The sequence below is a fragment of the Saccopteryx bilineata genome, chromosome 3, assembly GCF_036850765.1.
Source record: "Saccopteryx bilineata isolate mSacBil1 chromosome 3, mSacBil1_pri_phased_curated, whole genome shotgun sequence".
Classification (NCBI taxonomy): domain Eukaryota; kingdom Metazoa; phylum Chordata; class Mammalia; order Chiroptera; family Emballonuridae; genus Saccopteryx; species Saccopteryx bilineata.
The window spans coordinates 267,622,548-267,648,848 of NC_089492.1; the positions used below are offsets into that span (position 1 = coordinate 267,622,548).

The 26,301-nt window shown below is 49.8% G+C and overlaps 1 protein-coding gene across 2 annotated transcripts in view; it reads left to right on the forward strand.

Moving 5' to 3' along the window:
• The window catches only part of CSMD2 (CUB and Sushi multiple domains 2), a 606,087-nt gene that overhangs the window by 187,452 nt on the left and 392,334 nt on the right, over positions 1-26,301 (forward strand). For both annotated transcript variants that reach the window (XM_066269721.1, XM_066269723.1), the window contains exon 4: positions 12,652-12,846. In XM_066269721.1, coding sequence (XP_066125818.1) covers positions 12,652-12,846 — 195 coding nt within the window. The remainder of the gene's footprint in view (positions 1-12,651; positions 12,847-26,301) is intronic.

The window sequence follows — 26,301 nt, forward strand, 5'->3', positions numbered from 1 at the left end:
AACCTCTGTACTCTTATTGATCAATGCCACCCCTTTAAATTTAATTTTCTAAATAAAATTTCTTAAAAAAAAATAGAGGGATGGTGTTGGCTGGAAGCCTGACTTCAGTTCCTCCCCAGGCCCCTGTATCTGATTTTTCTAGAGAGCAGGAGCCCAGGGGTCTGGAGCTAGGGGAGTGCTGTGCTTCTTCCAGTGAGACGCAGGTTAGACGGTCTCCCGCTCTAAGAAGAGAGATGGCTGGAGGAATGCTGGGAGCTCTGGACCTCGGACTGGGAGCCAGGCGAGGGCAATCGGGGGCCTGAGGCTGCGTAGTCTGCCAGGCTGGAGTTGGCAGGTGGGGTATCGCCACGGGCGTCCCCAGTGATGCCGGTGCTGAGAAGCAGCACTTCCCTACTGGCCAACAGGAGGTGGGGGAGGAAGTCCCCACCTTGGGGAGAGGACTGCAAACCCTGGGCTGGGCCCAGAGCGGGGCTCCCACCCTGGGAGAGGTGAGAGGGAAAGTAAGGCCAGTGTGGGAACCCAGTGGGACAGCCCCACCGGCCAGGGAGAGGGTGACCCGCCTGGTGAGCAGCCTCCCTCAGGGTGACCAGTTCCTGCTGCCGGTCAGGACCCCCTGCCAAGCCAGGTCAGAGACTCCTCCTCTTGCAGGTCCTTTGCCAGGATTGGTTCAGGATGTAGAACTCTTACCTGCAGCTGAGACGGGCTGGCCTGGCCACAAACCCCTAGAGGGCTAGGCCCACCAGGCCAGGGGTCATTCTGCCCAGCCAAACAGGAAACGCACCCTGTTATAAAAATGTACCCTGTCAGACGAAAAGAGAGAACCTATGCCTTTGCCTTCTGTAACATACACTGCGTTCACCCAGAAGTGTGAAGCTTACTCCCTCAGTGAGAATTGATCACACTCCCAAAAGCTACCAGTCACCAACCTCGGGCCATCTCAGGCCCCAGAAAAACATAGGTTCGGATGTGCCAAAAGTGGACTGTGCTTGTAAAAGCAATATATGTTAACCTGGAACGTTCTGTGTAAATATCAACTGTCATTGCTATCATTGTTTTATGATAGCGATGATTAATTTACCTTGTCCTAGAATCCAGCATTTCCCAAAGTCTGTTCCGTAGAACAGTTCAGAAGTTAATTGTTATTTCTAAGGGAAAGGGGAAGTCCTGTAGTTAAATTTTTGGAGCTTCTGGATGAAGCAGGGTTAAATGTGTTTCTCGCCTGCAGAACCTCTCAGATCAGCTAACCTCCTGAGTATCGGTTTCTTCAAGAGGAGAGAATTTCTGCAGTATTTTTCTTTCCTTTTAAAAAAATTTTTTTGTGGACTTTATTGGGGTGTCATTGGTTAATAGAATTATATAGATTTCAGGTGTACAAGTCTATAATACATCATCTGTATGTTGTACTGTGTGTTCACCACCCCAAATCAAGTCTCCTCCCATCACCATTTATCCCTCTTCTACCTGCAGTATTTTTCAAAATTCCTTGACCCACTGAGTGTTTTCCTCATGGAGTGTGTTTCCCAGCCAGTGTTCTGTGGACGTACTTGAAAAACATTTCAAGACTCCATTCTGCAATTAATTAAGCTTAGCCCCCAACTGCCTTTTGAGCTGTTCTGTGCTTAGCACGGACAGCATCTTGCAGTGTTTCCCACAGGGCCCTGCGGGTTCTCCACGCATTGCTCTGTCTAGACAAGAGGTAGACTCCCTGTGCCAGGGTGTGGTAGGGGCAGGGAGGGCTGACTGGGAGCAGCCGGCTCGGGGCTGGTGAGGGCAACAGAGACTGCATCATGGACGCAGGGATTGAGACATGCTAGGTTGGTTCGGCAGACCACACAGAGCTTCCCTGGAGAGTGCCCGAAGGAGGGAGGGGGAGGCAGCCCAGCTCGGGGCTCCCCTGAATCCTGTTGCACCCTCACCTCCCAGGCCGTCCCAGTGGGGCTCTGCAGCTTCCTTCTCTGACGTTTCTCCTCTAACCCAAGGTGGAGTTCCTTACGGTCCGGCGAACTCTCCCTTTACCCCAGAGAAATCCCCAGTTTCTGCAGAAACTGCACTCACTGAAGAAGAGAAGGTTCCCCTCTGGGGCAGGGTTGCCAAAATTGGCAAATTAAAACACAAGATGCCCACTTAAATTTGAATTTCAAATTGTAAAAAATTTTTGGTATAAGAACATCCTAAATATTGTGTGGGCTATACTGATGCTTCAGAAAAAAAGTATTTCTGTTTCTCTGAAATTCGGATTTAACTGGGCAACCTGTTTGTCCATCGACAGTTCTGTTACGGGTCCTGGGATATTATCTGAGAAGTCCCGTTATGGGCGTGGCTCCTGAGGAATCACAGGTCAGAGAGAGGCGGCCATGGGGCGCCCTGGGTAGGAAGCATCAAGGAGAGGTCCTCTCTGCCAGCCCCCCCCCCCACCCGCTGGCTCTGCTGGCGGACATCGGATTGTCAGGATGGGGGAAAGACATCAACAGGGGAGCCCGTTGGCTGTGGGTTGGCATGCTGTCATCTGGCAGGGAGAGGGACTGTGCAGGGGCCCAGAGCACTGACTCCATGCCGGCAACATAGCAAAACACAGACCCTGAAGCCTGGGAGGTCAAGGTGACCACCTGACAAAGGACACAGCAGTGGGGTCAAATGGCTCGGTTTTTACCCCAGCCCTGATCCCAACCAGTGTGTGACCCTGGGTCAGAATTAGCCTTGCTGTTCCTTATTCCCAATCTCTTTTCTAAGGGACAGTCATCGTACCTCTGTCAGGGTCAGATGAAATACAAGAGTCCAGATAAAGCACTGAGTGGAGTGCAGGGCTCATATTAAACACCCGGAAGGGGACTATTACTATTATTACAACTAGCTGTGTGACTCTGCCGCTCTCTCAAGTCATCTCTTTTTGGTAAAACGGGGTTCACAAATACCAACCTAAAGAGTGGCTGCTATGAGGACTAAAATAAATCCTATTTTAATGGGAAAGAGCCAAGACTGAACACCTCTAATAAGCCCTTCCCTGCTGCCAGCACAGTGCCGCCTGCTCCAGGGTCAGATTGTCGGGGAAAGCAACTCCGCCTTTGATCTCAGTCCTCAGGCGCCAACTGCGTGTCTTTCCCCGCCCCCTCCCCCGTCCTCCGGGTTACCTTCTGTCCAGGACCCCCACCTGTGCAGCCCAGGCTCCCCACAGCCCCTTCCCATCTTGACCTCCAGCAAAAACAATTCTTCTCTGTTGGGCAAGATGGGAGGTTCCTGAGATCTGAACTGTACGTTGACATAAACACATGGCTGAGTACTTCCTGATTCAGCATGGCCAAACTCTGGCCCAGGGGCCAGAAGCTTATTTTGTAAGTAAAGCTGTATTTTTTTTTAATTTTTTAAAATTTTATTTAGAAAATTAAATTTAACGGGATGACATTGATCAATAAGAGTATAGTGGTTTCAGGTAAACATTTCTATCAGTTGGAACTGTTGATTAGGTTGTGTACCTATCACTCAAAGTCAAATCAGTTTCCGTCACTGTATATATGTCCCTCTTTGAGAGAGAGAGATCAATTTGTTGTTCCACTTATTTAAGCATTCATTGGTTGATTGTTGTAGGTGCCCTGAGTGGGAATGGAACCCACAACCTTGGCATTTCGGGATGATGATGCTCTAACCAACTGAGCTACCCAGCCAGGACTATAAGTAAAGTTTTACTGGAACATGTATTGTCGTCAGCTGCTTGTGCACTATGGTTGTTGAGTCACTGGTAAAGCTGAGTCACTGGAACAGCGATGATATGGCCTTCGAGGACAAATGTATTTACTATCTGGACTTTTACAGAAAATGTTTGAAGACTTTGTGCTAGTTAATTGCATATATGTATGTCATTTAACACATTCTAACAGGGCGCTTTCTTCCTGCTAGGCATTAAATCAAACACTAGATCTATAAGGAATGCAATGTCACTCCTGCCCCTCCAGGGAGTGTAGAGATGAAAATAGACACCTAAACAAACAATTACAAGCAGGTTCAGCTCCTGTTTGAAAGACAGGGTGTTATAAAAAGTAATGGATGAATGAATTGCAGTGTTGTATGAAAAGAGCAGGAATTGAAATGCAGGTAAAACCCCAAAATGCCTTCATAAGTTGGGTGCCCAAAATCCAGTGTAAGGCATGGAATTGTGAGATTGCCCAAAATTCAGTGTAAGACATGGAATTGTGAGATTGCAAAACTAATGAAATGACCAGAAGGAGCCCCTAGAGAGTTAATGGGCTGGGAGTTCCAGGGTTCTGGGAACAAATTGTCAGTCACGTTATTCCCAAATTTACATTCTTTCAGAATATGCTATTGCAGGATTTTACAGTTTATACAAGACACCAGGGGTATCACGGAGGACTTCACAAAAGAAGATATGGTACATGTATACTATGGAATACTACTCAGCCATAAGAAATGATGACATAGTATCATTTACAACAACATGGATGGACCTTGAGAACATTATACTGAGTGAAATAAGTAAATCAGAAATAGCTAAGAACTGTATGATTCCATATATAGGTGGGACACAAAATTGAGACTCATGGACATAGATAAGAGTTATGCAGTGGTTACCAGGGGGAGAGGCAGGGAGGAGAGGAAAGGGGTGGGGGAGGGGGAGGGGCATAAGAGAAACAAATATAAGTTGATGGAGGATGATTTGACTTTGGGTGATGGGTCCAAATGATGCGGAGATGTTTTCTCTAAAGCTATGTACTCTAGTTGACCAATGTCACCTTGTTAAATTTAATTGTCTAAATAAAAATAAAAATAAATAATAGGAAAAAAAAAGAATATTCTCATAAGGAGGGCTTCACAGAGATAGTGACATTTCTGTGTGATCTTGAAGGATGAGTAGGAGTTTGCCAGATAGAGAACTTTAGAGTAAAGCAAGGTGCGCTTGGGGAGCCTGTGGTCTGGGATAGTGATGGTGGAGGGACAAGACGGGGAAGCGGGAGAGAAAACAGGCAGTGTCAGCAGGAGGCAGACCACAGGAGGATGGGGTAGCGGAAGCCGACGCTTGATTTATCCTGACAGCAATGGGAAGGTTCTCAAGGGTTCTTTTTCTTCCCTTTTATTTTTATTAATCTTTCAAATCATTATTTGTTCTTGTATCAATCATGCAAACGATCAGAAGGCCTGCTTCTGCGTGTGCCTTGGTGACAGGGAAGCCACTTTTGGCATGTATGTGCCTGACAGGTGAATAGGGCTGGACCGTGGCGAGTTTATCATTCTTGAACGTTCATTCTGGCATCAGTGGGGCAATGCATCGGAGGGGGGCAAAGCCAGCAGCAGGGACTTCAGAGTTGGGTGCAAAAGTCCAGGGGACAAATGCCCAGGGTCTTCAAATGAAAGGGAGGGGTAGGGAGAGTGTGACTTATGGAGGACAGAGAAGCTCAAGGGAAGAGTTAGCCTTGCATCCAGCAGCCAAAGCCCTGCAACAGGAACAGAGGGTGAACAGTACACAGCTCAGAGAGAGGGAAACCCAACCGGGCTAATGCCATGACTTATGTGAGTAGCTTACCATGAATTATTCCCAATCTCAGCTCTGCTTTGCAGTCAGTGAATCTGAATTTCTGATTCAGTGTGTTTAGGGACAGGGTCCAGGCATCCGTATCCTTATAAAACACCCCACATGACTCTGATGCAAAATTGCAAACATGAGCCAAAAGAATGGGCTCACATTGGAGAGCTTATGTCCTACGATGGCCAGGGAGAGGCCTGCAGGACAGGACCCTGCAGCCTCATGGCTGCCATACTCCAGCAGAAGCCTTGGTGCCCCTGCCTTTGTTTGACTGACAGGTGGCAGGAAATATACAGGACCAGGTTAGGTGGCAACTTGCCTGGTTGTCACCCTAAATCATCCCTACAAGGAGAATGGGTATGAATCCCTTAGGGGGGTGTCTTAAGGTCCACCAGCCACCACGGACTCTGTGAGGAATGGTCAATGTAAGAATGGCCTAGCGGAGGCAGGAAGTACATGGGCTGAGCCCCCAGGCACTGCTGCAGAAACCCGGCTGCACCCTCCCGTGAGCTGTGCAGTCTTGGGAAAATGCCCCAACCTCTCTGGCAATCAATCATGCTTATCTCAGCGAGGGATTATAATGGCCTCTCTTTTGATGGGTTGTCGGGAGGATTAAATAAGATCATTAAGTCATTTAATAAATTTTAATCGAGGTATTATTATACATCAGGCACTGTTCACAGAAGTGAACCAAATCAACCAAAAATATATCTGTTCCCATGGGGCTTCCATTCAGCAGGGTGAGAAAAATAACAAACAAATGAATATAGCAAAAACTATAATATGTCAGATGGGAGGAGAGGAAGTGGAGGCAGCAAGTATGGACAACTCTTTGGGGATGGATATGTGTACAAAGCACTCGACACTGAGGATGTGCAATAAATTATGTTTACAGGGCCAAACAGCTGCAAGTAAGGGATAGATCAAGATCAACGGAGGTTATGTGTGATGCAGAAGTGCCTGTCACAGTGTAGGTACTCGAAAGATAGTGGTGTTTTTTTTCCTTTTTTCCATGGCCATGCCTACAATCCCTCAATCCCGCGTACGCATGCGCACTCCGCGCGCGCACACGCCATCTCCTCTTTCCACGTTCAGGGTCGTGGCAGACTAAATCCTTCTCCCTGAACCCTTCTTCCCAGCCATCCTGCAGCTTTGTATCAACCGTGCGGCCAAGGAGATGAAACAAGTTACTTGATGGAGATAAGAAATCAAAACATATGGAGGGTGCTTGTCCAGACAGCATAAACGGCTCTTCATTCTAATAGGGGAACCAAAGTCTCAAATTAAAAATAAAAGGAGTCAGGATGTAGCTTTTGCAGCTCCTCAGCCACAGAGGAGCTTCATTGTCATACAATCACTGAGAATATTATATGTTGATTGGCATAAGCCCGGCTTTGTAAAAGGGGCAAAATTCCCCACTGCTAATCTACAATGGAATTGTTCAATGTCAGGCACAGCTTTAATAATACTGTTCTGGGCTGCGTTGGATGTAAATACCCCACTCTTCATTTTGTGAGCAATCAAAGGGAAGTTCTGTAGACAGGAGAGCACGAACGGTTATAATGTCTGTGCCAAGAAACACACGGGCAAAATCGAAAAATCAAAGAACCGCGTGCCTTAGAAAGTCTTCGCTTTGTGGCTCATCTCCAATCTCCTCTGTCTGTCCAGCAAGTTGTGCATCAGACACATTACAAAAGACCGCACTGGAAATGCTGCCCTTGACATTATTAAAAAGTACAGGATTGGCAAATTGGACTGGAGAGAAAAAAAAAATAAAAACAGGCTCTTAAATTTGGGCACTCAGATAATCTACCCTTTTGACTTGTCACAGTACCTAGAATGATGAAGGAAGAAGAGGAACCCTTGCTTGTTAAGCACCCACTATGTGCTGGTCCCCTTGTCTCTGTCAGAAGCTGTATCACGTTCCAATTAGGAGCGCTAACTGCTGGAGGCAGAAAGACCTAGAGTCACCACCTAACTCTTTCAAAAAATCTTCTAGCTGTGTGGCCTTGGGCAAGTTACTTAAGCTCTCTGTGCTTCAGTTTTTCATCTGTAGAATGAAGATAATAGGCATCCCAGAGGATAGTTTTGAGGACTAAATAAACTTGTACCCCAGGGCCCAAAACATACCAGGCACTCAAGAGCAGATAATATAAATCTAATTTTATTTAATCTGTACAGTAGCCCCATTATAACTTGAATTGTGTCCCCACCAAAATATGTGAAAATAGTCTACCTGAATCATTACCAGCTAGAAGCAGCGGTCATTGGGACTTGGACATGAGCTGCAAAGTATAGAATGGTGACAACAATTCCAGTGCCATACGGACTTTTCCTGGGGAACTTTCCTGGACTCCTGCTCCCTGTGACAGCTCCTAACAGACTGAACTGTGGTTGGGTTGCATTTTTCAGGGATTTGGCATGGTGAGGGGGCCAACTTGGACTTGGGGAACATGTTAAGGACACTACTCATTTATGGATTCTTGCTGTATTGGCCAAGAGTTTGCTTAAAGGCTTTTAATCACTGTAAAAAAAAAAAATAGAGGACTAGATGAAGAAGATGGGGCACATATACACCATGGTATATTATTCAGCTAGGAGAAATGGTGACATTGGATCACTTATAGCGGAATGGTGGAGTCTTGGTAGCATTGTGCGGAGTGAAATAAGCGAATCAGAAAAAAACAGGAACTGCAGGATTCCATACATTAGTGGGACATAAAAGCGAGACTGAGAGGCATGAACAGGAGTGTGGTGGCTATGGGGGGTGGGGGGAGGGAAGGAGGGAGAGGGGGAGGGGAGGGGGAGGGGTACAGAGAGAACTGGATGGAGGGTGGCAGAGGACGATCTCTCTTTGGGTGATGGGTATGCAACATAACTAAATGACAAGATAACCTGGAAATGTTTTCTTTGAATGTATGTACCCTGATTTATTGATGTCACCCCATTAAAATAAAAATTTATTTATATAAAAAAAAAATTAAAAAAAAAAAAAAAGAAAAAAAAATATGTGAAAATACTAACCCCCTAGTATCTATGAATGTGACCTTATTTGGGAATAGAGTCTTTTTAGATGATGAAGTTAAGATGAGCCCAGTAGGGTGTGTTCTGACCCAATATGACTGGTGTCCTTATTTAAAAAAAAAAGAAATTTAGACACAGAGACACAGGGAGAATGCCATGTGATGAGGTAGGGTTGGATGGTGCATTTACCAACCAAGGAGTGCCAAACATTGCTAGAAAAACACCAGAAGCTAAGAAGAAACAAGGAAGGATTCCCCTACAAGTTTCAGAGAGATCCCAGCCCTGCCGACACCTTGATCTTGGACTTCCAGCCTCCAGAACTGAGAGACAAGAAGTATCTGCTGTTTTATGCTAGCCAGTTCACGGTAGTTTGTTACACAACCCTGGCAAACTAATACACCTCCACCCTTGGAATAAAAGGTATCCTCATTTTAAGATGAAGAATGGAAGCCCAGAGAGGTAGTTTCTGTCTGAAGATCACTCAGCTCTAGGTAGACAAGCTGAGATTTGAATCCAGGCCACTGTGAGCCCAACATTTGCCCTCTCTGTAATCGCTGTGCGGCCTCTCGGGAGCCCAGCTCAAGAAGAAAAGGGCAGTGTGGTTGGAAAGGAATCCCCATTATTCACACCCAAGTCCTGGCGGAGGTGCCAGGTTAGAGTGGTCTGATTATGAACAGTTCATTAAGTAAAGAGCAGTGAGTGTTTGAGAGGGACTTTTTAAAAAGAATCGACTTTTATTTATAGTGACGTTCCAGTCATTAATTTTGAAGGAAGAAAGCCCAAAGCAGAAGCAGGTTCATTAAAAATTTGACATTGGTAATTTAATTAAATTGGGTGTTTACGTCCCGTTGTGGAAAATGAACCGTTAGTTCTACACGAGTTCTCAGCCCATTTCCCCAGGTTGGCTCCCTCCCCTCACCTTAGCTTGCTTTCTTCTCCAAATGTTTACCTGACCCGCTGCTCCTGCCCCAGTGTGTGTGTGGGGGGGGGGGGGGAGGTGCGCACGCATGCGCCCATGTGTGCACACACACGCACACGCACACACATCACAGTCACTGCCTCTGCTGCAAGCCAGTAGCCTGAGATCATGGGAAATGCCAGCCAAGCTGGCAAGAGGATCATGGGAAACACCATGGAAGCCAACAGCCAATCATGGGAAATGCCAAGGAAACCGGCAGCATGGGATGATGGGAAATGCCAAGCTGGGCTAATGAGCAGGTTGGTTGAGGTAGAGAATGGGCAAGGCCCTTCCTTAGGATAAATCCCCAAAACATAAGCCTCTTCAGGGCAGGGACCCGCTTGGCTTGATGCACCACTATAGTCATAGCTCCAAGCACAGTAGGCCCACAATAAATTTTAGTTACATGAAGGAATTAATATATAAATGAGTAACTCTCCAAACAACTAATTAATGAACACACAAATGTGATCCTACAAGTGCCAGGCGCTGGGTTAGACTCCTAGGATACACCCAGGGACCAGGCAAGGCCCCACCCCTCTGACCTTATAGCCCAAGGGAAAAATAGCAACTGCCATTTTTTGAACACCTGTTTTGTGCTGGGCATGGTGCCAGGCATGTATCATTTATTATCAGTAACCTTCTCAACCACTAGATATTACTGTCCCCCTTTCTCAGTTGAGGAAACTAGGGCTCAGAGAGGCCACATGACTGAAGACAGTAACAACGCTTGGTTTCAAACACAAATCAAGCTGTTTCCAAAGTCTGGCCTTTCTCTCTACACCACTGTATTTTTAACTGTGGGTCTGTGTACCAGTCACAGTTCACCAGAACTTTCGGGCTGGTCTGCAAAAGAGTTAATCACCCTGCTGTTGTATGAAGATTGTAGCTGATCTTAGTCGAATTCGTTTATGCTCAGGGCGATTGCCACTTATCAGCCTGTATCATCGATGACCATACTATTGAGGTTGTCTTAGACAGCTTTGGAACTTGTAGGCTCTTGCGAACAACCTTTTGCACTGTGCAGAGCATTTACAGATCATGCGCAGAAAGCACTTGGTCAAACTTATGCATTATTTAGTGCACTGTACGTGTGGAGTTTGGAAATCAAGCACCAGCTTGTACCATGTTGCATAAAACTTCATTCGCTATGCGTTTCCATTTCTGGGCGGCTACATCATCAGCCCCCAAGTGTCAAAAGGCTGAAAATCACTTCTCTATACCAAGCTGTCTCCTCCTGGAAAGAGAGGAGAAGAAGAAGGGAAAGCCTTCTTTCTGCAGGTTCTGAGACCATCGGGACACAGAGGGGGTCCTGCCAGGATGTTCCTGGCAATGTGGGCAGAAAGAGCGTACTGCAAGGGCCTGGGAAGCCCTTTAGAATCTGGGCCGGCCATATCCACTTTGCCTTTATTCCTCCTCATTGCCCCCACCCCACCCCACCTCTCACTCCAGGCTCCCTGAGCTCCGAGGTTCTCTCTAGAGTCAAGGCCTTTGCACATGACGAGTTCTTCTTCCTAGAACACTCTGGCCTAGCTGGTACTTCTTATTATTAATATCTTAGGGTTCAGTATGGATGCCACCTATTCCAGGTAGCCGTCTATGATTACCCACACTGGTCTTGGTCCCCACCTGGTCCCCATCCCATCGTAACACTTAGCATACCTTTATGCTTACATACCTTCCACTGAACTGGGAATATAGATTCACTTACGTTGTATAAACATTTACTGTATGCCAGACTCTGTCCCCTGCACTGTATGTACTTCCACTCACTTAATTCTCACAGTAACCCCACGAGGGAGGAAGGGACTGTTGTGATCACTGCCTTACACATGGGGAAACTGAGGCACAGAGACATTGGAAGGCTTGCTCAAGGTCCCACAAGTAGTAAGCCATTGGGCAGGGATCAAACCTGAGCACCGTGGTTCTTGGGTCTGTACTCAATCAACACCAGCCTGCTCTCTGGCCCAGTAAGTCATCACCAGGTAGATTCATGGAGAGGTATTGGAGTGGGAGTCTGTATGTGTCTGTGTCCCTTCGCCTTTGCCTTTTGAGGCATCCTGGGATGATTTTTAGGGCACAGGCAGGTCCAATTCTGGGGAGAGAGGCAGAGGGTAGGGGGAGTTGGGTCAGGTACTCCCTCCTGATTGGTGGGTCGTGATACCCTCTCACCCTCACCAAGACTGTTTCCTCTGGTGACGAGAACACCCTTGCAGCTGGTGGCATGCCCTTGTCTCAGGTCGCACACTGTACACCGTATTCTCCAGCTCCCCATTTTCTGCTTTAAACGGGTCAGTTGGATCAGAACTCAAAGCTCTTGTCATCCCAGCTCACTGCCTAATCCAGCACTAATCACCCTTTCAACTCCCCCAAATCTCCTGGGCCAAAGTACCCCTCTCGCTGCCAGGACAGACACACATGAAATAACCACACTGGGTTTAGTGAGCACCTGCTCCATGCTCTGTGTCCCCTCCGTGCTGTCTGTGGGAAGGAGTAGGGAGTCTGAAATCAGAGCAACCAAACCCAAGGGGCTACAGGGATTTCCCTGGGGCATTGTAATGCCTGTGGCTGAGGCCAGGCAGGTTCCCACTGAATTTCAGGCAGATGGTAGAGAAACTGCAGAGCCAGAAAGCATTGGACTATTCCCATTTAACAGTCTTGCAAATGACGGACAAGCAAACAGGCAAGGACAACCACTTCTCACTGCAGCAGGAAAACAAACAGCACAAACATTCCTCACAGGGCGGGCAGGCAATCCTCAATTCGTGCTGAGGACAAGCAACCATAGCCCGGCCTACATGGACTATACACATGTGGCACTGACATGTGCTCACACACTCATCAAGCAAAGTACAAGCAAGCAAGCCTAACACATCTGTTTTCCCAACAGGCATCTTGAGTGATGGATCCAGGGCTGTGGGGGAGAAAAGGCAGGAAACTGGATGTTCACTTATATGGCTCCTCCTTAGCACGTGACCTCAGAGTATTCAGGGACGAGGCAGCCTTGAGAGGGCCAGCTCCTTCCCACAGGAGAAAGGAGACAGACGGGAGGGGGTGTGCCCAGGGAGGAGTGGCGTGGAGCAGAGTGACGGGGCTGGAGCCCAACTCACGAGCTGCATGTCTCTCCCTCTCTGCCTAGTGCTACCGAGCCACACGTGTGGGAACCCTGGGCGGCTGCCCAACGGCATCCAGCAGGGCTCCACCTTCAGCCTGGGCGACAAGGTCCGCTACAGCTGCAACCCCGGCTTCTTCCTGGAGGGCCACGCCGTGCTCACCTGCCACGCTGGCTCCGAGAACAGTGCCACGTGGGACTTCCCCCTGCCCTCCTGCAGAGGTAGGTGGCCAGACAGGGTGCTGCAGGCGGGTGGCGATTAGGAGGGAATGCTGGGCTTTCAGAGAGACCCAGTCTCTAGTGGGGAGGCAGCAGTGTTCACGCCAGCAGATCGAGGGGTATTAACTCTGGGGAAACCATGTCTGGGGGACACTGAGGGTCCACAGGGTCCCCAGGTATTCTAGGGTCTTCTCACCTTCACCTGACCCCCTCAGGTGTGCACTCTCTCAACCTCCTTCCCCTACAGCATCAGATGTATTTTTCGCCAGTCTGCCCTCCCCTCCTGCCCTACTGTCTCAGAAGAGACACATTTCCCTGCCCAGTACAGACCGCCTGCTCTGCACGTGGCTGTCTCCCAGCCCTGTTTCCTACAGACCTCACCCTGACAAGTTCACGCTTTTCTCCTTCCTATAAATCCAGCCTCTCTTCCTACTGGGTCCTCCTCTCAGTCTCCAAATGTGCTCAAAACCTCTTTACCCCAACAGTCACCCTGCCCCCCAAATCCTACCTTTCTTCAGCGCTACATCGGCCTCAGCTGCCAGCTAGGGTGACCGACTTGTCCCTGGCTTCCCCAGGTCCTTCCCATTTTTAGTCCTTAACCTGCTTCTTATCGGATGATAAAAACAACACATGATCACTTTTAAATAACCTTAGAAAATACCAAAGAGAATGAAGAAGACACAAAATGTACCTGCTTTAACCACAATGCCCATGCATTTCCTTTCCTTTTCCTTTCAGTACATATTGCTCAGAAGCGTATATTATGAATGTGTACGTAATTAAGGTTATAATACACAGACATATTTTTTTATCCACCCTTTAAAAACTGACAGCGCGCAGGGCGGGGCTTCCCTGTCCCAACAGAAACGCCCGGCGTCCTGAAAGCTCCATGCAGCCTGTCTCTCCTCCTCACCTCCCATCACTGCTCTGCGGGCTGGCCTTTGCCCCCAATATCCCGCATCTTGTTGCCAAAGCGGATGGGAATTATGTCGGCCCCCGTATAGTCTTTGACCTGTCAACAGCCTTCGCGCTGTTGACCACTCGTTGCTTCTTGAAATTCTCCTCTTTAAGTTCTGTGGATCCCAGAACACACTGGAGCTGGGAAGATCATTTCAAGGAGTCGAGAAACGATTGAAACACGTAGCTTCCCTTAGGTTCCAATTTTACCTTTCTCTTTGAGGAAGACCTTCTGTAATGACCCCCAGCCTGTGCACCCGCCCTTTGTACTGTCTGCACCTGGGATGGACGATCCGTGGCCTGTATGTCTCTTCCCCGTTCTTCCCACTCCAATGCAGACAAAACAAATTGATTGCAGCACCCTTTCTGCTGGAGTCCAGACACAGCTGTCACTTCCTTTCCATACAAGCAAGCCACAACCCATCCATCTGAGCTGCCCCTTGACTCCACGTTTGTTTAGCCCTCCTCAACCCACAGTCCCAGCCTTGGCCACGTTGGTCCTTCTTGGTGGGGCCCAAGGGAACCGGAGTCTCTGCTCTTGCCTTCCCAAGTCCCTGCCTCTGACATTCCATTTCTCACGTGGGGCATGCCCCTCTTCATGTGATTTGTATCAGGAATGGCCCAACCAATTACGTAATTTGTACCAGGAATGGCCAAACCAATCAGGCCCCTACCTACAGGTGTGTGGCCCTGAGTGTCTTTACCACGGCCTGAAGCTGCGGTCTCCACCCTTCCTATGGCTTTGGTGCCCTCCCCCTGCCCAAAGGATGCCACAGTTTAACAGACCGACTTTCCTTCCAAGGAGGGGTGTCAGAGTTGTGACATGATAATAAAAAAACATGGTGGTAAATGACTATTTAAGCTGTAAAACAAAACCCAACAGTTCTCTTCCATTTTTATAGCGCTATAAATATCCTACGCTGTTCATCAATGTGGATAAAACAAAAGTGGCGCAAGAGACAGCAGGGCTGTCGCCCGGTACTGCGTGATGTATAATTCGCATCAATGTCCCTCCCTGATGTGGAGCAAACCCTGTCCCGCTCAGAACCTTCGGGAAGCTTTGTCAGCTTTAGCTTTTTCTTGCCCTGGAACTCACTGCTGGGCCTCACCTCTTTGGGTTCTGCTTTGCCAACTTAGTTTAGGAACTTGGCCCATTTTTTGGCACACTCCTCCTCCCCCCCCCCCAACAAAGAAGACAAACCCACTAACAAAGGAGCTTGCGTGTAGCACAGCCGTTGTGGAAGGTGGGTGGCAGTGCGGGCAGTGTGGCTCTGAGCAACACCAAGGGCTCAGAATGGAAGTGTGGGCCCCCAGGAGCCTCCGCGTCTTTTGGCCCCTTCTCCCTGGAAGCTTCTCCTTGGCTTCTTTCTGTCTCCTCAGGCCCCGGCTTGCCCAGTGGTGTGCATTACACCGTCTCTTTTTTCTCCAGCCTCTTCCACTCGGCAGCCTCCTGACCTTGGCCCCATTTGGGGATTTCTGTAGGCTTGTAAGGCACGGGAGTTCGGCTGTCCATCAGCTTTGCCGTTTCCTTACAAGCTGATGTCTCCCCTCCCCACGGAAGCTATTCAGGCATAGGGTGGTGTTTTCCTGCACGAAGAGGGCTCCCACCTGAAAGAGACTCTAGGACTGGCTGTTAAAATACCTGCTTTGTTAACTCACTAGACAGAGACAAGTGATGAGGGCCGTGCTTGGAGGTCTTCTTTCGCCCGCTTGATTCAGGGCCCCGCGGTCCAGTGTCTGTGTGGCCAGGCCTGGGGCAGTGAGGACTGGCCTTTTGGTGGGGTGGGACAGAGTGGGCTGGGATGAGGCTGCTCCCCCAGCATTTATATCACAACAGTGATTTGTGGACACAGGGCACCTTTGTGGGGCATGACTTTTTCCCCAGTCTGATTCTCTTTCAGCCTCTCAGACGATGGTGACTCTTCTTAAATATGTGGCTTCCTCTCTACAAACTTCCCGTGTCTCTTAGAAATTCTCACCCACTGCATGGCTTCTAATTGTTGCTTGGGGCAACTCTTTGGTTTCTACCCTCACCCCTGTCCTAAGCTTCAAGCCCATACAGGGATCAAACGCTACTGCACCCCTCCCTAGAGTGCGCCTCAAACGCGCATATCCAAAACCTAACTGCTGTTTTCCCAAACCTGCACTTTCTGCTGCCTTTCCCAGCTCAGGGAAGGGCGCACAGGCCAAGGTGGCCCAGCCAGACACCCCAGGGGGGGGCACCTCACACTCCTCTGTCACCATGTCCTGATGAGTCTCCTTCCTCACTAGCCCTCTCCTCCCCGCCTCTGCCACCGATCAGGGGGTCCTGGCTGGTGACAGCCCAGGGCCTCTCCTCGCTCACCTGTATCGCCACACAGCGTCCCTCTCCAGGCAGCCATCCTCCAGTCCGCCACCACACACCCCCAGTGCGTTCCTCACTGCTGGAGGGGACTTGCTAAGACACAGATCTGACAGCATCACCCGCTGCTTAGAATCCTGCCAGTGGGTCTTCATTGCCGACAGGGTCAAGTTCAGCTTCCTTAGCATGGAGCCCACGGCCCTTTCGGAAACAGTCCCAGGCCGACAGTTCTACGTCCAGTCTGAGTAACTGCAGCCGCAGCTGAGAATCCCCCTTCCGTTAGACCAGGGGAGCCAGCTGAGAATGTCAAGTCTCGGAGCTCAGAAGGGCTTCCTGACGCCCGAGGGGGCTGCGATGTGGCTCTCCTGCCCTGCGCCCACAGTGCCTCCCCTGCCCTTGTGCTTCAAGTCCATTTCTCTCTTCTCATTCGCCACTAGCTGCAAGAATAGCCCGAGAAACACCCGCAGTAATGTCAGTGGTCTCCTGGAAGTGATTTTGTAAACTGCCCTTTCTTAGGAGGCCGAGCTAGACGGGAGCCGAGGGGCTCCCTGTGCGCCGTGCCAGGAGCCGCGGTCGAGGCAGAGTTAACGGGCTCATACTCAGGAAGTATTACAGCCTTTTGGCCTTCCTTCCTCTTGTGTAGAACTCTCAAGGGCTGGCATCTATAAGTGGATAAACCTCATGCATGGGGCAGTGATCCATAAATATTTGCCAAATGAACGGTGGCTGGATGTGTCTAATTCACCATCAGGATCATGTTAGACATAGAGCCCCAAAGGGAAATGGCTGGCCTGAGGTAGCCCACCTGCCCAGGAGCTCTGAGTGACACAAGGTCTTTGAATCCAAGGCTTCCAGGGACAGGTTGGAGGACTGTGTACCTCTTCTTCGCACAGGAAATGGCATGTGCCCTGCTGAAAGGTGGGCTCAGTCTGGGGACACAGCTCAGACTAAGAGGGAATAGAGACTAGCTGGGACCAGGGGGCAGAGCAGGTGGGAGGCTGACCTCCAAGGAGGCCCATCCCAAGGCTCATAGAGGCTTGGTCCAGCAGGCAGAGGGAAGGCTACAGGGCCTGTGACCACCCTCTGTGTCGCTCTGTGTCCCTTTTCAAAAGCAGAGGTACCTGGGAGGCACTGAGCTCTGTGATTCACAAGACAGTAGACCCTGGATTTCAGCAACCGGCCTCTAGGCTTGGGAGGGAAATTGGCCCTGGATCAAAGAGGACCGCATATGGAAGGAACAGCGTTCAGATGTGCTGGGGGCTGAGAGACAGATGGTGGGAAGAAAGCCTGAGCAAGAAATGCTTGGCCTCTGAGGTTCCAGCCAAATGCTGCAGGCCGCCACCAGACCCAGGGAGACAGGCAAGGGGTCTGCAGAAGCCTAGGCTGCAAGTGCTAAGCTGCATTCCAAATATCCTGGCCCCGGGCGAGGCACCTGTGGAATATGAAACAGAAGAAGTATGTGGGCATGGAAGAGCAGGGGGTCAGAGAGACCTGAGTTCAACCCTAGCAATGCCAACTCCGAACTGGGGTTGCCGATGTACTGCTGAAACGCCTCTGAGTTTTAAAGTGGGGGCCTGTGTCACAGCCTTACAGGATGGATTGCTTACTCATTCACTCAGGATTCAACAACGTTTTATTGAGTGCCTACTATGTGCCAGCCAGTCATTGATTGACTCACTATACTCAGAATGCCTATCAGACCAAACTCCATGACCCTACTGAGTTTATGTTCTAGCAGCGACGAGGCAGAAGACGGAAACCATATAAACACATTTCAAGAAGCCAGGAGGGAAATAATGTAGCTAGTGACCAGGAAGCCTACTTTAGATGGCACTGTCTCAGGAGAGGACTCTGAGGGGGCAGCGTGTGAACTGAGTTCTCTTTTTAGATTTATTTTTTATTGATTTAATTTTTTTTAGAGAAAGGAGGGAGAGGAGAGGAGAAGTAGGAAGCATCAACTCGTAGTAGTTGCTTCCTGTACGTGCCTTGACTGGGCAAGTCCGGGGCAACCTCAGCGTTCCAAGTAGATATTTTATACACTGTGCCACCACAGGTCTGCTGTGAACTGAGTTCTGAAGGACAAGAAGGAGCTTGTTATAGGAAGACCTTGAAAAAGGCATTTCTGACCAAAGGAACAACTGGTGCAAAGGCCCTGAGGCAAGAAAGAGCCTAACATGTTAGAGGAATAGAAAACAGGTCCATGTAGTAAAGTAGAGCGGGGGTGGGGGAGGGGGTAGAGAGAATGGGGCTGTGATGAAGCAGGGTAAGAAGTTTGGATTCGGTCCAACTACTACATTGAGGAGGAGCCAGGGAAGAGTTTTAAGCAGAGCTATGGTACAATTTATCTTAACTTTTTAAAGGATCACTTTGGATGCTAGAAGGGAGAAGGATTGTCGTTTGCAAGAGTCACGACTGGGAGACCAGTTAGGAGGCAGCTGGTTTCAGGCATGGAGGCTGGAGATGATGGTCTCGGTGGAGCATGGCCATGGTGAAGACGGATGAAAGGGGAGAGACTGAGGCCGTGGCTTGGGGACACAGCTGACAGTATTGCTGGTGGATTGGATGTAGGTGCTGATGGAATGAAGGGTCCAGGTTGACTCCTAGGCTCTTTCTGGAGAACTGGCCAGGTGGGGATGCCGGTGACCGAGATGAGGATGACTGGGACAGGGAGCAGGAAGTGTGCGCCCAGAGGGGAGTCAAGAGAGCTTCTGTTGTCCAGCTACAGTTTGAGATGCCTGGGAGACGTCCAAGTTGGGGGTGTTGATACTGTGGCCGGGGGCAGTTCTGAGCTAGAAAGAGATCGGGAGGGGGCTAAGAGGCCCGAGGTGGTGACGTAGATAGCAAAGGGGGTCTGGGCACCGCGCACCGCACACTGGGCTCCACTGTGCTGATCAGATTAACACGCAGAAAGCACCACATAGATGCCAGTGCAGTGCGGACCTTGAGCATGAGGCCTTGGGATGAACCACAGCGCCCAGATACTCCCACTGGGATCACTAGTCCTCTCACCTTTGCCATCACCGTTACTAGCAGAACCGTTCAGAATATGGCTCTGGAGTCCGATGCCTTCGATTCACACCCACTAGCGGAGTGACTTTGGGTGAGTTGCTCAGCCTCTCTGTGCCCCAGTCTTCTCGTCTGTAAATGAGAATAATAGGAGTACTTAACTCGTAAGGTGGCAATGAGCTTGAGTTGATAAATGCCAAGCCCACAGCGGAGGGCCTTGCTCATGCTAATGACTCTGGGAGAGCTAGCTATTGTTTAATTCCTACTGCCACAGGGACTGCTGGCTGGCATTTATCAAGAACTGTGTGCCAGACATTGCATCACCTAACTTAATTCTTACAAAAACCCTAGGAGGTTAAGATACTGTTATCCCGCATGGCAGATGAGAGAACAGAGACTCTGAGAAGTGAGGTGTTTTGCCTGTGATCACACAGCTGGAGGATAGTGGAGCCAGGATTTCACCTTAAGTCCGTGTGCCTGTCAGCCATGGTCTTGACCGCCACTGTTTACTGCAGGCGAGAGCAATGTCCCGTGACCCATGGCCAGAGACTCATGATGACACCTTTGCCTCTGGAGCTCCTCCAGTTTGATGGTCCAAAGCCTGCGAGCTCGGTGCTTTTGTAGGTGCATCCCCTGCATGGGTCCGCCGGGTCAGGGATCACCTGGTCTCCCATGGTTCCCCCCTTGACCTTCTCTCTAATCTGCCCCGTGAGCTCTGTAGGCGAGAAACTGCAGAGAAAGGGCCTGAGTGGTTCTACGGAGCAGATGCTGCTTCACGGTGGGGTCAGGGGCTGCCAGGGGCTACTTTCATTCTTAGAAAGAATTCTAACCCAAGGCCCTAGACAGGTGGCTCAGTGGATAGAGAGGGTCATCCCAGTGCCCTGAGGTGGTGGATTTGATTCCTGGTCAGGGCACATACGAGAAGCAACCAATGAGTGCACAACTAGGTGGAATAACCAAGTGGAACAATAGGTTGATGCTCTATCTATCTATCTATCTATCTATCTATCTATCTTCCTGTCTCTTAAATCAATGGGGAAAAAATATTCTAACCCAAGACTCCCCCACCTCCAGCAGCACAAAGCCCCTTTCTCTGGCCTCTCAGGCAGAGCAGAGGGGGGCAGGAGACTTCTCACACCTGGGAAGCCCCCTCTGGGCTGGTGCCTCCAGGAGCCTGCTCTAGCTCATCTGGGGGACGGCAGTGCAGTGGCCGAGAACAAGGCCTAAGAGACCGAAAATAGGCGGCAACAGTGTAGGTCTGCAGTCAGAGTGTCCTGGGTTCAAATTCCACCTGCAGTAGCTGTAATCACATGTAATCACAGGCAGGTCTCCTCGTCTGTCAAATCTGGGTTATCCAGCACCCATCTCTTAGAGCAGTTTGAGGATTAAATGAGAGCATGCAGGTGAAGCAGTTAGCCCGAGCCTGGCCTATAACGAGAGCAGAACAAAGAATAGGTGTGTAACTGAACACCACGTCTTGTCTACACTCATTCCCTCCGAGGGCGGCGGGTATGGAGTTGAGTGATCCCCCCCAATCTGCAGTTTTGCTCTCACCTGTTTCAGTTACCTGTGGCCAACTGCAGCCTGAAAAGAGTAAATGGGAGAGTCCAGAAATAAATAATTCGCACGTTTTCAGTTGCACGCGGTCCCAGTGCCTCACTTCCTGTCATCACGTAGGCACACTGTCATCTCAGCACAAGAAGGGTGACACAGGACAATCGATATTTTGAGGAGAGAGAGAGAGACCACATTCACATAACTTTTATTTCAGTATATTGTGATAAATGTCCCATTTTATTATTATTGTTGTCGATCTCTTACTGTGCCTAACGTATAAATCATACTTTAGGTGTGTAGGCACAGGCAATAACAGTTTATAGAGGGTTCAGTACTATCCGCAGTTTCAGGCATCCACTGGGGGTTTGGAAGATATCCCTCATGGGTGAGGGAGGACGACTGTATCTATGGAAGGAGGCTGCTGGTGGCAGAAGTAGTGATGCTCTCAGGCAATTGACAACTTCTTAATTTTAAGAAGGGGAGCCCTTGCTAGAACCGCGGATAGAGGGACAAAAGCCAGAGCCTCAAAAGAGGGGGGCTGATGAGGTTGTGCAGGTCACTGGGACCCCAGGAGGGACACTGGGCTACACAGTGCAAGAACCGTGGGAGCACGGTGGCTTGTGGGGCCTCGTACCCTGGCTGTGGCAGCCTTGCAGAGCTATCAGGTGGGGGCTCCTTACAAATCCCCAGGGCCAAATGGGATTTTTATTTCCTTAGGCCCTGAGTAGCCCTGAAGAGGGAGGATGTGGACAGAAGCCCAGTGCTGGGGACCCCATGTCTTCTGGGCATCCGAGAGAGTGCAGTAGAGTTGGAAGTGGGAAGAATTGGATGCCGGTTCCTCCGTCCCTCCCTGAAATTTGTGAGCCATTCGAGTGTCCACAGATGTCAAAGGGGGCTGAGGGATAGTTGCCTAAAATTATAGTTAATTGAAGAGATTTCAGTGAAACTTGGAGTCGACCATAAATAAAGTCATAAACGCAGAAAGGAAACTATCAACTTAACACACCTACATTTTAGAATATACATGACTTACCGGCGGTGCAGACTGCCCGTTGCCTAAGCAGGAGAAAGTATAAATTAATATTTTAGGACAGTGGAGTCAGCTGAAGGTTATATTTTATAACTCTAAAGTTGTAACCATGAAATATGATGCCTTATTTAAAGTGTGAAAAAAAAATCTTCAAACAACTTTTATAGCATCTTCAATCAATACAGGACAGTGCGGGAACAAGGGTGTCAGGGGAGTGTGAGAGCAGGGATGATTCACACGGAATAGGGGTGCCACCTTCAGGGTACATGGGTGGCTCTGGCCAGAGGGTCTCACTTCCTGCGTCCTCAGCTCTAGCGTGGTCTAGGAGATGTTACTAAAATTAGGAAGTCTGAAGCTCTGATGGCTTACCAAGAAGGAAGTTGTGGTCTAGTTGAGGAAACCACAGTTCTGGTGCCAGAGAGACTCACCTGGAATTCTGACTGGACCACCTACTGTGTGACCTTAGGAAAGTTACTTAACCTCTCTGAGCTTCAGTTTCCTGGTTGATTTATTTGTTCAAAAGATATTTATTGACGGCCTGCTATACACCAGGAAATGTGGTAGATCCTGGAGACAGAACAGACATGGCTCTTGCCCTCATGGGCTTTACTGTCTGGACATTAAGTAAATGGCATAATTGGTTGATCGTGGGAAAGAATTCATTATGGGGAAATATGTGGTGATCTGGAATAGTATGATGGGGGAGGAGATATTCTGTTTCTGGAAAAATCCTAGAGGAGTGCTTCTTAGACTAGGATCTTAAGGCTGAGGAGGGACTAGCCAGGCCCAATGACATAGGGAAGAAGGTTCTAGAAAGAGAAAATAGCATTTTTAAAGGTGCTGGAGCAGGGAGATGCTTGGTGCATCAGAAGAGCCAGGAGGAGATGAGGGTTGTTGCAGTGTTGGTGGAGAAACTGGTACCAGGCGAGGTCGCACAAGTCTTTGTTGGCCACGGGATACTCTGCTTTATCCTGAGCAATAGTGGGAGTCATTGAAGGTTCCTATGCAGGGGAGTGATGTCAGCAGGTCCGTGCTTTCCGGCCTCTGTGAAGAATGGCAGCTGGGGGGGAGGGACTTAGACTCAGCTGGCTTAGAGTAGAGCAGTAGTGAAGATGGGGGACTGAGTCAGGAGCCACTTAGGAGGACAGACAGGACTTGTGTGGGGTTCAGGAGGAGTTGGGGATGTCCCCCAGCTCTGGCAAGACGGCACTGGGTGAATAGTGCTGTCACTCTTCAAATCGAGAACCTCTGGAAGAAGGCTGGGTTTAGTGCGGAGAGGACGAAGACGTCTCTTTTGGGCTGAGGTAGAGAACAACGCAGGATGGAAAGTGTGTTTGTGTGTGTGGGGGGTTACTGTAGGACCATTATCTTTTCCCCAAGATCTGCTTCCCCTCTGTCACTCCTTGCTGTTGCATTGTCCACGTAGATGCCACAGTGTAGACTGGGGGCCTGGCCGGTGATTCCTCCATGCACTGGCTGGGGCCTGCTCCGTCTCCAGCGGCTCAGTCCCCGCTGTGCTGACACCACTCCCTGGCCTTCTCCCCTCGAGGAGCCCCTCCCCCAATTGCATTCTCGGCCTCAGCTCCGGTGCCCTTGCTGCTGCCCGCTGCCCACTCAGTGTCACTTCTATCCCCAGTGTTCTCCACTCCCATGGAGCCAGTTTTCTGTTTGTCCTGCTGACTCCCTGCCATGCAGGCTCCAGATCCTCTTGACTTTGCTCCAGGCCATGGGCATGGCCAGGCCTCAGGAACTCACACTGAGCATGGAAAGAGCCCAGGAGCAGTGGCCGGTGCTGTCCCCCATCACCATCATTGTCATTGTCATCAGCCCCATTGCCTGTTAGAGACCTCGCCACCCTCTCTTCCTCCCCCTCCCCCTCCCCTTCGCTGCCCAGTCCCAGGAAGAGACCGCATCCTCTTGCTTCTCCCCCAGCCTGGCATGTGATTGTCTTCTCTTCCTTCCCTTCACTCCCGCTGCCATTGCCACTAGTTCAGGCTTCAGTGATTGGAACACCCTCTTTGCTCTTCCCCTCGCTGCTGTCTGCCCACCTGCCACCCTCATCGCCTCCCAAGCCACAGCACCCATTCATCACACGGCGACCAGAGTCATCTCACTAAATCAGGTCTGGGATTGTTCTCCCTGCTGAAAACCCGACAATGGCTCCTGACACCTGCGGGGTAGAATTTAAACCCTGACAGGATCATCAGGCCTTTCTGAGCCAGTCTCTGCTTCCCTTTCCAGGTGGACCCGCCCACAACTCGCCTCGTGCTTCCTGCACTTGTGTGGTGGTGGAAGGCTGGCCGTTGGCAACCATGCCACACCCGTCAGGCCACCTTGCCTTTGAACGCCCTGTTTCCTCTGCCCAGAACCCCATTGTTTCCTCCCTCCAGCACACTCTGACTCCTTTTAAATTTTTTTTATTTGTTGATTGATTTTAGAGAGAGAAAAGAAGGTGGGGGGGGGAGAGAAACATCAATTTCTTGTTTCACTTGTTTATGCATTCATTGGTTGAGTCTTGTATGTGCCCTGACCAGGGATTGAACTCACAACCTTGACATTGGGACGATGTTCTAACCAACTGAGCTACCTGGCAAAGACCTCCCAACTCCTTTCTCAAAGTCTAGGCCAAGTGTCCCTTCTTTCACCATGGTTTTCCTGATGTCCAAGTGCAGTCAGGATGAAACCACTGGGGCCAAGGGCATAGAACAGTTTCACCTGGTGTAGACAGGGCCAGTGCAGGACTGTTGGGGACCGGCAGACCTGTGCAAGCTGGGAATGACGCTGACGAATCTCCCGCTTGCTGACTGGCTCCTGTAGCTAATCTTTCTAGTGATGGTCACAGTAAAGTCATTTTACATCAAAAGGAGACTCCGAGACTCTGCCTTGAATGTCAGACTCCATTCCCTCATGCCAGAGAAGTACCCAGGGTGGAAATACCATGCAACTTCATACAACAAATAAACAGCACCAGCAAACTGGATTTAAAGCCAAGCAAGGCAAATATGCTTTCCCTCTCTGCCTCCCTCCCTCCCTGCCTCCCTCCTTCCTGGGGCCTGGGCATCTAGATTAGGGGGAGCTAAGGAGGAAAGGAGGAGGCAAGGGAGACTAGAACCACAGCTCTTTTGGTATCCAAGGCCGTCGCTATGCAGCCCTGACTTCCTGCCCAGCCCAGCTCTGCCATCCCTGACTTTCCATCTGCATTCAGATAACTCCAACCAGGAAGTCCCTGGGACCAGAGTCCTCTCACTAAATCAGGTGGGACACACCACACTGGCTCACCACACCTGCCTCATTCTTGCGTTTCCTCTGGGCACCCTCCCCGCTGAGGCCTGCCAGCCAGTCAGATCCCGGGTGAAACGTGTCCTGCCTGGTTGGCATTGAAAACATAACCAGATTCTTGACTACATCTCACTGGGACCACCTGATCCAAGCCACCCTCATCTCTCACCCGGATCATCCCCAGTAGCGTCTATGGGCTCCGCCCTCCACCCTATTCCTCTTTGGTCTGTTGTCTACACAGCAGCTGAAGGGATCATGCTAATCCACAGATCACATCATTCTCTGCTCAGAGCCCTTGCTGGCTTCTCATTTGTCTCCATTAAAAGCCCAAATCCTTACAGAGGCTCTCTGTGGGGCCTCGCTGCCTGCATTCTCCTTGCTCAGGTCCCCCTGATGCTCTTCACCGCCTCTCTACACCGTCGCCTTTGTATTTGCTGCTGCGTCTGGAACGCTCTTCCCACAGATAGCCACATGGCTTCCCCTCTGTCTCTCTCCTTCAGGTCTTTGCTCACAGGGCACCTTCTCAGTGAGGCCCTTTCTGAAATGTCTGTGCCCCCCCCAGAACAGGGCGCCCCCCTTCCTCCTGCATTAATCACCACCTCGTGCGCCAGAGGATTTAATTCTTTATCTTTGGTATTGCCTATTTCCCTCTGACTAAAACGTAATTTCATGAGAGTCGGCATTTTGGTTTGTTTTATTTGCAGATAAATAAATCCCCAGTACCCAGAATAGTGCCTGACACATAGTAAGCACCCAGTAAACATTTGCTGAATGAATGTCTCAGCACAGAATGCTGCTTCCTCCATGAAGCCGTTCCAAAGTCCCATGTGCTATCACTGTGCTTTGACACCTCAGACACCTCAGTTATAACAATTCCTGAGAGCCACCGTGTGTTTGCCCGGTGTCCCCACTCTGAAACTCTCGGGAACAGGGATGAAATCAAGTTTTTCATAATGTAGTACTGACCCTAGCCCAGTGTTTGGCACACAGTAGGTGCTCTGTTAATGGGTGTGGGAGAGAAACATTCACCTATTGAGTGAGGCCCCTTCATGTCTGTGCTCACACATGCCTGAGTTGGAACATAGAAATAGGCTTCTTCTCTTGAAATTGACTTTGACCCTGTAGATTGACATTAATAAGAATAACTCGGGGCCACAGAATACACTCCCTTTTACCTTCATCGCCCATGTCTTCTGTCTATCCAGCTGCCATCACAGTCTCTCCGGCAGGACATCCCACAGACACACCCAGTCCTGGTGTCCAAGATGGCACTCCTGGTGGCCTCCCA